This window comes from Caretta caretta, chromosome 3, assembly GCF_965140235.1.
Source record: "Caretta caretta isolate rCarCar2 chromosome 3, rCarCar1.hap1, whole genome shotgun sequence".
In the NCBI taxonomy this organism is placed as follows: Eukaryota; Metazoa; Chordata; order Testudines; family Cheloniidae; genus Caretta; species Caretta caretta.
Window position 1 is genome coordinate 815,435 of NC_134208.1, and position 15,298 is coordinate 830,732.

The 15,298-nt window shown below is 61.3% G+C and overlaps 1 protein-coding gene across 4 annotated transcripts; it reads left to right on the forward strand.

Annotated features, from left to right (window-relative positions):
* Window positions 1–763: 763 nt before the first annotated feature.
* Window positions 764–15,098, forward strand: ZNF513 (zinc finger protein 513). Of its 4 annotated transcripts, none has more exons than XM_075126241.1 (4): window positions 765–918; window positions 3,413–3,544; window positions 12,503–13,084; window positions 13,613–15,098. In XM_075126241.1, the coding sequence occupies exons 1-4, from the start codon at window positions 879–881 to the stop codon at window positions 14,347–14,349; spliced, it is 1,491 nt and encodes a 496-aa protein (XP_074982342.1). In that variant the 5' UTR covers window positions 765–878; the 3' UTR covers window positions 14,350–15,098. The 4 variants fall into 4 exon arrangements, with proteins under 4 accessions (XP_074982344.1, XP_074982342.1, XP_048702116.2 ...); XM_048846159.2 differs by lacking the exon at window positions 765–918 and adding an exon at window positions 2,185–2,302; XM_075126243.1 differs by lacking the exon at window positions 3,413–3,544 and having other exon boundaries at window positions 764–918.
* Window positions 15,099–15,298: the final 200 nt, after the last annotated feature.

Here is a 15,298-nt window from a genome sequence, read left to right on the forward strand (position 1 = left end):
GCGGCTCCGCCGGGGCTGGGCTCCCCTGGGCGGCAGCCGGTGCCCCAGAAACGCCCCAACACACTCGGGGTCTCCCGGAAGCGGCAGCCCGCGCCAGGGGGACGAAGCTGCGGCCAAGCAATGCGGGGCTTGATGGGCTCGTGTCACCCCCAGGCCCGGCCTTAATCGCCCCAGGGACCAACCTGCAGCGCCCCTGCCTGCCCCTGGTAACCCCCCCGATCCCCCTCCATTTCACCCCCACCCCCGCCAACACCGCCCCCCTGCCCCTGCCAACCCCCCCCCCGATCCCCCTCCCCCCCGATCCCCCTCCATTTCACCCCCACCCCCGCCAACACCGCCCCCCTGCCCCTGCCAACCCCCCCCCCGATCCCCCTCCCCCCCGTCCCCCTCCATTTCACCCCCACCCCCGCCAACACCACCCCGCTCCCCCTCCCCCCCGCCAATCCTCCATTTCACCCCCACCCCCGCCAACCCCCCCCCGATCCCCCTCCCCCCCGCCAATCCTCCATTTCACCCCCACCCCCGCCAACACCGCCCCCGCTCCCCTGCCCCTGCCAACCCCCCCGATCCCCACCGCCCCCGCCAACACCACCCCGCTCCCCTTCCCCCCCCGCCCCCGGTAACCGCCCCCCGCTCCCCTCCCCCCCACCTACTCCCCTTCCCCCCCGGCCCCGCCCCGCTTCCGCCCCGGGCAGTGGGCGCGCCGATGACGTCACGGCGGCCGCCGTTTCCCCGAAGGGCCCCGCGGCTCCCAGCGCCCCCCGCGGCCGGAAGCGGAAGTGGGGCCGGAGCCACCGGCCGCTCCGAGCCGCGGGGCCCATGAGCGGCGGGGGCGGCGCGGCGGAGCCGGGGCCGGGGTCGGGCTGGAGCCGGACACGATGCCCCGCCGGAAGCAGCGACACCCGCAGCCCGTGAAAGGTGTGGGGGGGGCGGGTCTCCTCGGGGGGGCCCGGCGCGGGGGGGGAGGCCCCGGGGGGGAGCGGGGGGAGAGGCGGGGAGGCCCCGGGGGGGGAGCGGGGGGGAGGGGACATGGGGAGGCCCCGGGGGGGCGTGGGGGGAGAGGTGGGGAGGCCCCTGGGGGGGAGGGGACGTGGGGAGGCCCCGGGGGGGGGCACGGGGGGGAGGCCCCGGGGGCGGGGAGAGGGGCGGGGAGTAGCACGCAGCTGTTGGGGTCCCTCCATGGCTTTTGTCCCCTCTGGTCAGGGACGGGAGCTGTGGCCGGCAGGGGTGGCTGGCTCGGTCGTTGCCCGGCTCTGTCCGTTCCCTCGGGCACCCCTGGGCCGGGCACCCCTGGGCCGGGCACCCCTGGGCCGGGCACCCCTGGGCCGGGCACCCCTGGGCCGGGCACCCCTGGGCCGGGCACCCCTGGGCCGGGCACCGGGCTGGCTGGACCATCGGTCTGACCCCGCCTGGGTCCCGGGAACGAGCGGAGGCTTCTCCCCGGGGGTGCGCTGGGGTGAGGCGGCATCAGAGCAGCCCCGGAGGGCGCGTCGGTGCCCCCGGCTGCAACCTCCGTTAGCCAAGCGCAGCGCTGCCGGTCCGAGGGGGGAGGCCGGGACACGAGGCGCCAGGTGCTGCGGCGGACCCCAAGGATCCCGTTGTGCCCAGGGGTGCCGTGTGTCCATAGCAGTAGGGCACTGGGAGGCGGCCCCCCATCTAGGCGGAGGCAGTCCCCAGACCCTCGCGCATTCAGCTTTCAGTCCTGTCCGTTTCCCTTACGCTGGACCTCGGTCAGCTCTCCTCTCGGAGGAGGAGACCCTATTGGGTCTGTTAGGAAGCTCCCCTTAGGGACGTCCCCACTCCCTTCTGAGGAGCGTGCGGCGACGATTTCCCTGGTCCTGTACTCGCTCCAGCTCTCAGCAAGTTAGCATGAGTGTAGGTCACAGCCCAGCTGCAGGAGCATGGGCAGCGGCCGCAGAGGTACAGCTGAAACGTTCGGGCATGGACTTGGCACAGCCAGGCCATGCCGCTGCGGCCACACGGCTGTTTATACTCTCACTAGCTCACTGAAAGCCTGAGCAAGGGAATCTCAGTCTTAGCTCATGGTGCAGCCATAGCCTGGGATAGAGCTCTTGGGGGGTACGGGGGCGGGAGGGGGGAATACGTGGGCAGCTCCCCAGCCCTGGTAGAGGAGCTGTGTGAGCGGTTCCTTTCGGGCAGCAGAATCTCTGATTTCTTAGCAGGTGAGGAATAGCCAGCAGGGAAGCTGTTCTTCCTCCCCTCCCAGTGAAATATACAAGGCAGATGGCTCCAGGCTCCTCTCCTGAAGGCCTCCACGTGGCAGGGGGACGAGCAGGAAAGGGTGTGTGGAATGGCAGAACCCAACATCTGACCACCAATGGGCTTTGGTGGAATAACTTGCATGGGCAGGGTGCTGTCCTGGGAGCCAGTCTGTGTTCTGCCATGGGCTCCCTGTGTGGCCCTGGGCCAGTTGCTTTGGGTTTCAGTTCCCCACCAGCACCAAGGGAGCAAGCCGGTGAAGGCTGGATAGCTGGCGTGGCTCAAAGGCCGTAGACGTTGGGCTAGGTCAGGACTGTAGTGGGGCGAAAGCTGCACATCCCGGGGCTCACACAAGCCAGCACAATCTCTCTCCCACCACCCAGCTGTGCTCAGCGTCCCCTGGACTACACTGGCAACTCCCTGGTGCAGTGAAACCTAATCTGGTCACCTGAGTCTCCCGGCAGCATTGTGGCTTGTCTGCAGAGGCGTTAGGCTTTGGGATGTGGGGACAGAGCTTGCCAAGTTCCCCACCCTGTTGGGACCAGCAACGCTAGTTGTGTGTAGGTGGTCACAGTGCTGGCTAGGCCCTTTGCTGTCGCTGGCTGCTGGAGTGCGGGGGTGTGCCTGGACCTTTTACTTGCAGTGCTTCTGCCCTGCAGAGTGGCCTGAGGGCATTGGTGAGCTCCACCCTGCAGGCCTGGCTGGGCGGCTGGCTCCTCTACTGGCTATCAGTGCTTCTCCAGTCCCCTCGGGTATAATTTTCTCTTCACGCAGGAAGCGGGTGTGAAGTCCCTGCTGCATGGGGAAAGGGAGGTGCCTGCATTTGTTTCACTCTGCTGCCCCAGTCTTCCCTTGTCTTGCCTAGTTCCCCTGCGTGCCGTGGGAGCTCTGATCCGTGACGCTGAAGGCAGCCTGAGGAGGGGCATTGGGACTGAGGGTTTCACCTTTTTCTCCGTGCTGTATGATGGGAGGCTTGGAGGGCACTTCACATGCAGCTGGTAGCATGTGGAGGACTCTCCCTGGAGCCACTGCCGAAGCCGCGGGCTCCCAGACACTAGAGTAACGTCCATTTCCCGTGCCTCCCATGGTTGCGCGGCGGCAAAGAAGAGAGCTGGGCGCTCAAGTCCTCAGCCTGTGATAGCGCATTTCCTTGTGCCCCAGCAGTAACTGGCTGGCGCTCCGTGTGTTGCAGTGGACACTGAAGACACTCTTGAGGAGACGCCAGGAGGGGGCCTGGTGCTGCAGAGTGACCTGCTGCTGGGCCAGGACCTGGAGTTTGAGGACAGCAGCGACAGGATCATGGGCTTTGAGAAAGACTCGGAAGGTTTGTCTGTGGGCTGCTTGTGTTTTCCAGAGGGACCCTGTAGGCCTGCAGTGAAATGGGAGCTTGCTTCATTGGAGCTGGGTGAGGGTAGCTCTCCGCTAGACCCGAGTGCAGGACCTGCACTCAGGAGGAGGGAGTGGCTGGCGAGCCAGCAGGCCTGAGCTCTCTGCTGGGCACTGGGAGGCTGGTAGTCCAGGCAGCAACTGTTGTTGCTAATTGAGGGAGGAAAGAGGGGAGGGAGTTGGCCCTGTGCTTGGAGTTTTGGGGAGGAAGTTGGTCCTGGGGACCTGGCACAGGCCCCTCGCTGCAGTCACCTCCATCCCAAGCAGGATGGGGAACCTCTGTCGTGCCCAACGGCTGCTGCTAGGGCTTCTTGGGGAGCGGGAGCTGTGAAGTTCTGTCCCCAGAGCCCCCTGGGGCCATAAGGGAGCACTACCCGCAGGACCCAGCACCCCTACGTGTGTCCCCTGAGACTCTGGGTGGGGAGAGGCTGGGCAGGGCATGTGCCTCACCCACCCTTGGCTGCATCGACTTTTATCTGCCCTCACGCTGCCCAGGTGCCTAATTAGCTGGGACCCTGGGACCCATGTGGAGGCAGGGCTGGCGCTTGCCTAGGTCGGGTGAGAGGGGGATGGGGTGGCTCTGACCCCTTGCTCTGGGCTCTTGTACTGCCATGTGGTGGGGGCTCCACTCCCTCGGAGGTGGCCCGGGTTCCTGTGGGACACGTGCACGACCGCTGAGCTCTGTGCAGAGGAAAGGCAGGGTCTGTGATGGTGCCTTCCGAGCGAGGCAGGGCCCAGGAGCAGGCCTGCTTTCTTCCTTATGAAACGGGCTGGGTGGGGGGCTGAGCTGCCTGGCCTCTGGGAGGGGCTTTGTTCGTCACTGTAAAAAGCACAGGCAAGTCGAGAGAGAGAGAGAGACCGCGAGAGCACGTGGATGAAGTCAAGATATGAGAGCACTACAGTCGCCTGGGTGCCCTTCATGCACGTGGGTTGCGATGGCCCATAACTAGGGACGGCGTCACGTGCTACCTGTCGCTGCAAGGCCGTGGCGAGTTCGCCAGGCAGGGCTGTGGGGAAATGGGCCTGAGGCTGCTGCAAGTCCTGTGCCGGGTGGCGGAGCCAGGAGTGTGCTGGCGGAGGCAGCCTGGATGGACAGACCCCAAAGATCTGGATTCCCTTCCTGCCCTGGGGCTGTGGGCAGTGACCTTCGGTGTATGTGCTGCACTCCTGTGCTGACCAGGGTTGGCCACACAGCTATGTCAGTGCAGCAAACCCAGCACTGATCAGCCAGGAGCCTGCTTGTGCCCCGTATCCCTGTTTGTAAAATGGGGGGTGAAGGAATGCTTGCTGGGCTCCAGAACTCCAGGGATAAGTAACACACACAAGCCCGGGAGCAGTCAGTCATTCCGTGTCTGGATGGTGTGCAGTAAATGAGGCCGTGGCTCTTGTGCTGAATTAGGAGGATAAACAGAAATATTGAACAGCTGCCTCATTCCTTGTCCATTCATTCTGTGCACTGAATGAGACACAATCCCTTGGTAAAACAGCACATGCTTCTGTAGCTGCAGACTACTGTCATGCATGCGCTCGGGGGCAGTCAGGTGTCCAGGCAGTTCCAGCTCTGTACTTCCAATGGATCAAGCCCTAGGCACATCACAGACCAAATTTATCTATGAACCACCCCAAGAGCTGTGCTCTTCTGGGCCAGTGCAGATCAGAGTGCAGGAACAGTGTGGCAGAGCATTTGCAGTGGAGGGGACCTGGCCAAGGAACAAAATTCTAGAAGAGATCAGGGGAATGTGACCTCCAGTCATCTAGGAAATGTGCCAAGCCTTCCTCTGTCAGAAGGAACACAGGTGGAACACCCTCCTCTCTTCCCACCCGCGCCCAACTCCCCCAGACCTGCCCCAAGCAGAGTCCTGGCCCTGAAAAGAGAATCCCTGAGAGTGCAGCTGGAGCTGTTGAGCTGGCGTGGAAGATGCTCAGCGGGTGCTATGCGTGGCTGTATAAAACCCTTAGAAGATAGATGGATTCCTGGCTTCTCAGAGCTGTACCTCCCAGCTACGCATTTGTAATGTATGTTTTAAATGAAGTCATGTCTATGCACACAGCAGAACTCCCTGGTCCTGGCATCCTCGCAGGGCCATGCCAGGCGTCAGTGGGATCCTGCAGCAACAGGTGTCCTTTCAACATCATCTGTCTCTAACACCGCCAAATGCAAGGCTGTCTATCTACCAGCACAGAGCATCATCCTGCTCACGAGCCAGAGGAGCTTCCCAGAAAGCAGGGACTCAGGAAATGACTTGTGGGCCAGCTGATCGTCGGCTCCCAGGGCCACCCTGCAGTGAAGAGGCTAACGTGATCCTTGGATGTGTGAGCCGGCAGGTGGTATTACCTCTGTGTGTGGCATCAGTGAAACCGTCACTGGATGCTGCGCCCATGCTGCAGACAGGATATTGATGAATTGGAAGGAATTCAGTGAAGAGCCACAAGAATGATCTGAGATCTGGAAAGCCTGCTTTGCAGCCAGAGACTGAAGAAGCTCAGTTTATTTAGCTCAACCAAGGGAAAGTGAAGAGGTGACTAGAGCATGATCTAAAAGCACCTCTCTAGGGAAGAGATTCTCCTAGCAGATGGCTCTTCAGTCTGGCAGACAAAGGCAGGAGGAGAGCCAGTGGCTGGGAGCTGAAACTGGAGAAATTCAGCTTGGAAATAAGGTGCAGATGTTTCTCCAGCCCTGGGACAAGTTAGAAGATTGGGCACACTTCTTTTTTGAAGATCTGCTCTGGCTCAGCCACCAGTTCTGGGCTTGATGCAGGAGTCCCTGGAGGAGGGTCTAGGACTTGTTCTACAGATGATCACACTCGATGGTTGCAATGGCCTTCAATCTCTGAGCTCCAATCAGCAGAGTAATGTTGCTTGAGGAGTCTCCATTACCCCAACAGTGAAGATCGATGCAGAGATGTCATTTAGGCAGGTGACCATAAGAGGCAGTGTCCCTGTGGCGGGGCCCTGGGCTGGCAGCCAGGATGTCTTTCTGCCTCTGTCAATGACCTGTGGCAAGTTCCACACTCTGTACCTCCGTGCCCCTATCTGCAGACCAGATAGCGGCTCTGACCTGTGCAGAGCACTCCAAGGTCTCTGGGGCAACGTGCAATGATGCTGCAAAGGTTTCTGGGGGTTAGTGGTGCAGAGGCTGGGTCGTGTGCTCAGCTGGGTGTGCTGATAGGGTTTGCCCTGGATGCCCGTCTGACTGCTGGCCCCGCACTGCCATGCAACTCTGTCTCCTCCTGGTGTTCGCTAGCCCTCTGCTCTTGGTTTGGAGTCTGGCCGAGGCTCAGCAGGTGTCATTGCCAAGCGCTACGTGGGCTCCCAGTGCAGTGGGTGAGAAGAGAGCTTGGCAGAGTGGCACTGGGACAAGGGCTGGGCCCTCCCTACTAAACAGTGCAGGAGCCTTGGCAGGTTCCCCAGAGCTGGTCACACTGGGGCCTGCTCTAACCAGAGCTGTCCCTCAGCCTCCCCTGGGCAGATCCCTCGAGCTCCGCTGCTGTGCGAGTGGGCCTGCTCTCCGCCCTGCGCCTGGACCCACAGCGGTTTGCATGTAGGTCCCTGCAGCACAGGGGCTCTCTCTGGGGTAGTCGCAGAGGATGCAGAGCTCTCTTGGTGGAAGGGACCATTGTGATCATCTACTCTGACCTCCTGCATCATGCAGGCCAGAGAACCCGCCCAGTGATTCCTGCCTTGGGCTCAACGTCCAGAAGAGCTGGAGTGGCGCTTGTAGACCTACGCCAAGCCTTGGCCTAAAAGCGTCAAGGGCTGGAGAATCCACCGCAGCCAGTTGTTCCAGTGGAGCGTCCCGCTGGGAGCACTTGGTCAGTTAGAGGTCAGAGTAGATACCCAAGTCCTGTTGTGACTCTCTGGTCTCAGGATAGTCCCCCGAGCTGTAACTCTGTGTCCCTGGATGCAGGATTGTACGTTTGGCTGGGTTAGTGAGCCCAGCTTCTCAAGCAATTCCAATTGCTCAGTATGTTTGCCCTGCCCCCATCCTTTAGCGACCTACTTTGACTCCTGTGCCAGGGTGGGCATTGTCCTTGAAGATAGCCCCTCTTCGTATTATTCATTTGTGTTCTCATCGTGCCGAGGAGCGTAGCTAGGGACCAGGCTCCTATTGTACTAGGGGCTGTACAGCCAGAACGCCCTGTCCCAAAGCGCTGGCTGCCTAAGACGGGGGTGGGCAAACTTTTTGGCCCGAGGGCCACATCGGGGTTGTGAAACAGTATGGAGGGCCGGGTAGGGAAAGCTGTGCCTCCCCAAACAGCCTGGTCCCTGCCCCCATCCGCCCCCTCCCACTTCCCACCCCCTGACTGCCCCCCTCAGAACCTCCGACCCATCCAACCGCCCTTGCTCCTCACTCTTTGTCCCTTGACCGCCCCCTCCTGGGACCCCCTGCCCCAACCGCCCCCCTGGGACCCCACCCCCATCCAACCCCCCCATTTCCCGTCCCCTGACTGCCCCAACCCCTATCCACACCCCTGCCCCCTGACAGGCCCCCTGGGACCCCGACCCATCCATCTACCCCCCCACTCCTTGTCCCCATCCAACCTCCCTGTTCCCCCCATCCACCACTCCCTGTCTCCTGACTGCGTCCTGTTCCCCCCTCCCCCCCCGCCCCGAACTGTCACTGCATCCAACCGCCCCCTGTCCCCAACTGCCCCCCAGGACCTCCTGCACAATATCCAACCCCCACCTCCCCCCACCCCCCTTACCATGCCGCTCAGAGTGGCAGGACAGACTTATTGGAAAGCCTGGGAGGTGGGCAGGCGCAAGCCGCACTGCCCGCACGGTGGCGTGGCTCCAGGGGAGGGGCCAGGGTCTAGCCTCCCTGGCCGGGAGCTCAGGGGCGGGGCTGGATGGTCCTGTGGGCTGGATGTGGCCCGCGGGCCATAGTTTGCCCACTCTGGCCTAAGACAAGAAGTGGACACAGACGACGGTGGGGGTACAAGGGAACAGTGCAACTGTATTGGTCAGCATGATGGCCAGTGGGCTGAGTTTTCACAGGCCTCAGAGCAAAGCGGGTGCCGAAGGAGGGTAATGAGTTTAGTGGAACTTTTCAGGGACCTCCCCAAGTGAGAGGCAGCCAGGGAGAAAACACTGGGGTGCTTGTTTAAAATGTAACGGGTGGGTGCTAGTGGTTGATCAGCTGCAGGAGTTGACCTTTGGCTGCGAGTGAGAGAGAGATTGCTTGTCTTTGCTTTCTCGGCTCTGCACAGATGGTTTGGTGCGGTAGAGAAGGGGGAGCCAGTGGAGGGATTCAGAGAGCACCATGGTCAGAGGGCGCCAGACTAGGACAGAGATCTTTGCAGCAGAATTCCGAATGGATCTGAGTGGGACAAGGTTGCCTTTGCAAGGCCAGAGGGCAGGATGTTGTAGTAACTAAGATGTGAGCCTGGCGGAAGGTTTTAGTTGGGCGGATGAACAGATTAGGCTGGATCTGAGAGCTGTTGTGCAGAAAGAATCTGCAAGATTTAGACACAGCCTGCAAGTGAGGGCCTAGAATGAGGTCCGAGTCGAAGACGATGCTCAGGTGATGGGCCTGATTGACAGCTGGATGGTGGAGGTGTCTTCAGCGATCCAGAAAGGAGGTGGCAGGGCAGATGACGTGGGGAAGATGAGGAAGCTCTGTTTTAGCCATGTTGCACTTTATTTGATGGCTACGCATCCACGAGGAGATGTCAGCAAGAGAGGCCGAGGCGTAGTTTGGCAGGAGACAGGTGTGGAGTAGCAGTAGATCCGTGAGCCGTCACAATGGAGATGGTAGTTGAATGTGTGTTTGCAGATATGACCCAGAGATAAGGTGTGCAGGGAGAAGAGAAGGGGACCAAGCACAGAGCCCTGTGGAACCCCCCCCAGAAAGAGACGATCCCCCAAAGGTTGTGCTGAATGAGCACATGGAGCACTAGGAGAACCAGGAGAGGACGGTCATGGAAACCAAGGCAAGACACTGCTTCAAGCAGAAGAGCATGGTCAGCAGTATGAAAGGCAGCTAACAGCTCAAGGAGGGCGAGGATGGAGTGCTGGTTCTGAGGTTTGGCTAGGGAAAGGTCATCAGAGATTTCAGCAAGAGCAGTTTCAGTGGAGAGTAAGGGATGGAAGCAAGGTCAGAGGTCCTCGGATGGAGTTGAGGAGAGGAACTCCAGACTGATATTATAGAAAGTGAACATAACGGCCATACTGGGTCAGAGCAATAGTGGCCAGTGACAGATGCTCCAGAGGAATGAACGGAACAGAGCAGTTATCGAGTGATCTATCCCCTGTCATCCAGTCCCAGTTAAAGGGTTAGGGACACTACTTCTGGTGGAATTCTGTGACAAAAAATTAAAAATTCTGCGTGCAATATTTTAAAATTCTGCATATTTTATTTGTCAAAATAACACAATATAACAAATGACCAAAATAATTGAAACTGATTTCAAAATACCTGTCAGCAAGTATGTCTGTAACAATACTGACAACACAAAAGATTCAGGAAATGTTTTTTGACAAATAGATTCCTTACTAGGCATATTAATATAGACCTTTGAATAATAATTCATTTAAACTACAACACAGAACCGTATTTCCCGCACCCCTCAGAAGCAGTGCAAAGGCTGGGGGAAGCCAGGGGTAACGGAAGAGCTGAGAGAGAGAGAGAGAAGTAATTGCTGGGCAGGAGCCTGGGAGTGAACCTGGAGGGTTGTTAGGTGTGGGTGGGAGAAGTATGGAACAGGGTTTTTTTTGTTGTTGTTTTTTTGGCAGGGTTGGGGGATGTTGTTAGGGAGCTTCTCCATGCAGACCCTGGCTGACCCCTGACCTCTCCCATTCAGTCAGGCACATCTGCCCCAGTCCCCAGGTGTCCCTGCACCCCTGCTCAGCCGTCTCCTCCCCCCCCCCATCCCCAGGTGTTCCTGCACCCCCACTCCCGTTCTGTCCCTGGCTCAATGCTGTCACTTCACTGGCTCACGTGCCCCACTCTGGTCGTCCCCCTCACATCCTGTCTCCTCACCTGGCTCCGCAGGCAGAGCACTATAAGAAGGCAGCAGCTGCCCCCTCCCTCTCTGCGGCTCGTTGCTCCAGCCTGGAGCCAGCTGCCTTTTCTTCTGGTGCCACAGCACCCCCTGGTGGGCAAAAGGTGAAACTGCAGCACCTCCCCTACTGAATCTGTTTTCAGGGGTGGGGGGAGACTTGGGGAAGCTGCAGGGACATGAATCATAGAAGATAAGGGTTCGGCTTTGTTAGAGCAGCAGGGCTGTCTGGGAAGATGCCATTTCCGTGAGCCCACTGCTGCAAAGCTCGCTGGCCCAGTGTGTGTCCGTGGGCTGCTCCAGCCTCTCTCAGGGCCTGGAGGGCAGCTGTCTTCATCTGGCTCCTGCTCTGGTGGCCACTGGATGCAAGCCTGGAGCGCCCTTGGCCCAGGCTGCCAGTTTAACAGCATATAGCCCATTGGCATTGCCCCTGACCGCCATCTGTCCAGCAGGGATGGTTCTCTCAGCTCAGCTGCCTGGCTTTGGCCATGCCCTTGCCATGGGGTGACCCTGCTTGGTGGGCGATCAGTGCAGGTACAGCCAGCCCCCTTGCCAGCTCTCATGCTGGTATAATGGCCTCTTAGAGGGCCTGGCCAGCAGGTGTAGAGGGAACCAGTGCGGTTGCACAGAGGCAGGCCCAGCTGTTGGGAACTGGTGTCTGCTGGGCTGTCATGTGCAAATGCCCCCATGGCCTGGTGGGTGGGCCCTGCCCCGCCCCAAGAGGAGGGGCTCATGAAGAGCTATTCCTGGTTGTGGGGGGGGCTCCTGCAGTGGGGCCAGAGCCAGTCAACACATTCATAAAGGATGTGGGGGGAAAAGGTGTAAACACTGAGGTGGCAAAGTCCCAGGCAGACTGCGAAGAGCTACGAAGGGGTCTCACAAAACTGGGTGACTAGGCAGCGAAATGGCAGGTGAAATTCAATGTCGCTCAATGCAAAGTAATGCACATTGGAAAACATAATCCCCACTCTTCATATACAGTGATGGGGTCTAAATTAGCTGTTACCACTCAAGAAAGAGATCTTGGAGTCACTGTGGATAGTTCTCTGAAAACATCCCCTCAATGTGCAGCAGCAGTCAAAACGGCAAAGAGAACACAGGAACCATTAGGAGAGGGCTGGATAGTAAGAAAATATCACGTTGCCTCTATATAAATCCCTGGTACGCCCACTGCTTGAGTGCTGTGTGCAGATGTGGTCGCCCCATCTCAAAAGAGAGATATTGGAATGGGAAAAGGTACAGAAAAGAGCAACAAAAATGATGAGGGGTCTGGAACGGCTGCTGCATGAGGAGAGATTAACAAGACTGGGACTTTTCAGCTTGGAAAAGAGGAGACTAAGGGGGGATCTGAGAGAGGTCTATAAAAGCATGACAGGTGTGGAGAAAGTAAATACGGATGTGTTATTTTTGCCTTCTCGTAACACAAGAACCAGGGGCCACCAATAAAATGAATAGTCACCAGGTTTAAAACGAACAGGAGGAAGTGTTTCTCCACACAGCGCAGCCAACCTGGGGATATTGTGACGGCCAAGACTATAATGGGTCAAAAAGAACGAGATAAGTTCCTGGAGGACAGGTCCATCAATGGCTATTAGCCAATGTGGTCAGGACACAACCCCACACTCTGGGTGTCCCCTAGCCTCTGGCTGCCAAATGCTGGGAGTGATGACAGGGTCTGGCTCACGTGAAAATGGCTGTTCTATTCATTCCCTCTGGGGCACCGGCCGCTGGCGGAAGACAGGACTCTGGGCTAGCTGGCCCACGGGGCTGACCCGGCCTGGCCGTTCTTATGTCCAGCCCAGAGGGGAGGGGCTTGTGGGTGGCTGCTGGGGGTGTCTGTTCAGGCCTGCGGGGCCTCTGGGCTGACTGCTCCCCTCTCCCTGCGGCATTTGCAGTGGACTCCCTGGTGGGGAAGATCACCATCCCGGCCTACTCGCTGAGCGACGACGACTACTCCTCCAGCTACCGGCAGCTGAGCGTGGAGAGTGACCCCGAGGAGGGGCGGGAGCCTGGCCCCCCAGCCTCGCCTTGCCCCCGGTGTGGCCTGCAGCTGGCCGTGCGCTTGGGGCAGAGCTGCCCTCGGTGTGCGGGGGAGGAGGGCCAGCGTGTGGTCTACTCCTGCCAGCTCTGCCCCTTCGCCTCCCACTACTCCAGCCACCTCAAGCGCCACCTGAAGACCCACAACGGCGAGAAGCCTTTCCAGTGCCCGCACTGTGACTATGCCTCGGCCCAGCTGGTGAACCTGACCCGGCACAAGCGCACGCACACGGGCGAGAGGCCCTACCGCTGCCAGGCCTGCGGCTTCGCCTGCAGCAGCCTGGGCAACCTGCGGCGCCACGAGCGTACCCACAGCCAGGATCAGCCCTTCCAGTGCAGCGCCTGCGAGTACCGCTGCACCCAGAGCCGCAGCCTCACGCGGCACATGCTGCGCCATCGCCCGGCCGAGGAGGCGCCCGGCTGCCAGGACAAGGCCCAAGGTAGGGGGGCCGGCGCAGGCAGCTCCAGGGTGGGGCTGCAGGGCCCCGCAGAGAAGCCCGACTCCAGCCCCTCCGGGACCTGGTGTGGCCACGAGCTTCCAGTGAGGCTCTGTGGGATCTGGGGGGAGCGGAGTTGTCTCTGGCCAAGTCTCAGGCCCAGCTCCGCTGACCTGGCCTGGGAGCCCAGCCCACTCCCCACACGCTGAGCCCCAAGGGCTCCGTCAAGCAGCTGGGGCATTTCCCCTCCTGGGCCCACTCCTACCCCACCTGGCACGCGCCCTGGGGAGGAGACTGTGCAATGCCTTCGTCCCCAGAGCGCCGTTCGTGATTTCCGTGGCCAGCAGCCGGGGGAGCAGGGAGCGTTGAGGGGGGTGCATTGGAACCGGGGGCTGCCCTTCCCCCCTTGATTTGTTCTGTGGGGGACCGGGCGGGGAGGCGCAGGGCATGGGGAAGGGAGCAGGGGGCTGGACACGGGGGGGGGAGGTCCCCGCCCCCCAGTCTCACAGCTGCCCTCTGCCTGTCCTGCAGAGCCGCTGCTGCCGGAGCCGAGCCTGCGCCCGAGCAGTGCGGGCAGCCCCCTCCCGCCGGGCTGCGCCCGCCTGCGAGCCGACGAGGCGGACGCCCTGCCGGAGCTGCTCTTCCCCTTCACCTGCCGCACGTGCGGGCTGGTGCTGGCCGACGGCTTGGCGCCGGACGAGAGCCTGGTCGAGCAGGTCTGCAGCCGCTGCAGCCTGGCCGTGCTGAGCGGCAGCCCGCCCGCGAGCGGCCCCAAGGGCTTCTCCTGCAGCCTGTGCCCCTTCGCCACCCGCTACCCCAACCACCTGGCCCGCCACATGAAGACGCACAGCGGCGAGAAGCCCTTCCCCTGCCCCCTCTGCCCCTATGCCTCCGCCCACCTGGACAACCTCAAGCGGCACCAGCGGGTGCATACGGGCGAGCGGCCCTACAAATGCCAGCTCTGTGCCTACGCCTGCGGCAACCTGGCCAACCTCAAGCGGCACGGCCGCACCCACTCGGGCGACAAGCCCTTCCGCTGCGGCCTCTGCAGCTACCGCTGCAACCAGAGCATGAACCTCAAGCGTCACATGCTGCGCCACACGGGCGAGAAGCCCTTCCGCTGCCGGCTCTGCCCCTACACCACCGGCCACTGGGACAACTACAAGCGCCACCAGAAGGTCCACGGCCCCGCGGCCGCCGGCTGGGCCGGCCCCCCGGCCGCCAAGCCCCGGCCGGCCCTGCCGCCCCCCGCTGCCCCCCTGCCCTAGGCCTGGCCCAGGGCCGACGGGCTGCTCCGTGGGGTGGGGTGGCCCCTGCCAGCCCAACAGCCTGGTGGCACGGCCTTGCTGGGCCTGTCCCTTCCTAGGGAGCATGGCGAGGGGCAAGGGCCTGGCCGTAGGGGGCTGGAGTGCTGGGTGGGGGTTGGCGGGCCAGGGGGGCAGGGCCCAGCAGTGCTGCAGATTCCCCCCGCCCCATGCCGGCTGGGCCTGGCCTCGGGTGGGAAGCAGGAATTCAGACCCATTGCCGCCCGGTAACCTGGGCTGGGGCCAGCTGCACCTCTGCTTCCTGCAGTGCCAGGATGACAGCTGCCCAGCAGCCTCGCCTAGTCTGAGCTCCCCGGCGTCAGGAAGGGCTGTCACGTGGGACGCAGGCCCAGCAGCGCCCCATGAAGGCAGGGAGTGGTGTGTAGCTGCTATCTGAGGGAGGGAATAGACACCCCCCCCACACACACACACACACAGCTGTTCCTCGGAGCCCTTCGGCCTGGGCCAGCCCCGCCTTGGCAATGGGGGCTCAGGGGCCAGGAGGCCGAGCACTCGGGGCACAGCGTAGCTGCTGCCACCAGCCCGCAAGGCAGCCTGTCTGTGACCACCAAGCGTGGCCCCTTCCCTCCAGCATCCTTGGGTATAGCAGGGAGGGAGGGCGGGGGGAGGCTGGCCGGGCCCACTGACCCAGGGTGCGTCTCAAGGCTGTGTAATTTATATTGTGTATAACAGCATTAAAGTCAGTTTGGGTAGCTGGCCTCACTCTTTGGGGGGCTTGGCCACGGCCAGGGGGTTGTGAGCAATACTGAGCCCCCTGCTCCAGCAAAGGAGACGCGGCAGCACCCATCCTGCCGGAGTGCCACGCCCTGTAAGGGCTGATGGCACATGGCCTCAAGCTTCTCTGGGCCTGCTGGGTGCCTGGCCCTCTCAGCACGCAGGGCAGGGCAGGGGA

Excerpts from the sequence above, each read along its gene's own strand:
- ZNF513 (XM_048846159.2), top strand. The coding sequence starts at position 2,245 with ATGGCTCCAGGCTCCTCTCCTGAAGGCCTCCACGTGGCAGGGGGACGA. Across the intron at positions 3,545-12,502 it reads CTTTGAGAAAGACTCGGAAG|TGGACTCCCTGGTGGGGAAG; the intron begins GTTTGTCTGTGG and ends CGGCATTTGCAG. Across the intron at positions 13,085-13,612 it reads CTGCCAGGACAAGGCCCAAG|AGCCGCTGCTGCCGGAGCCG; the intron begins GTAGGGGGGCCG and ends CCTGTCCTGCAG.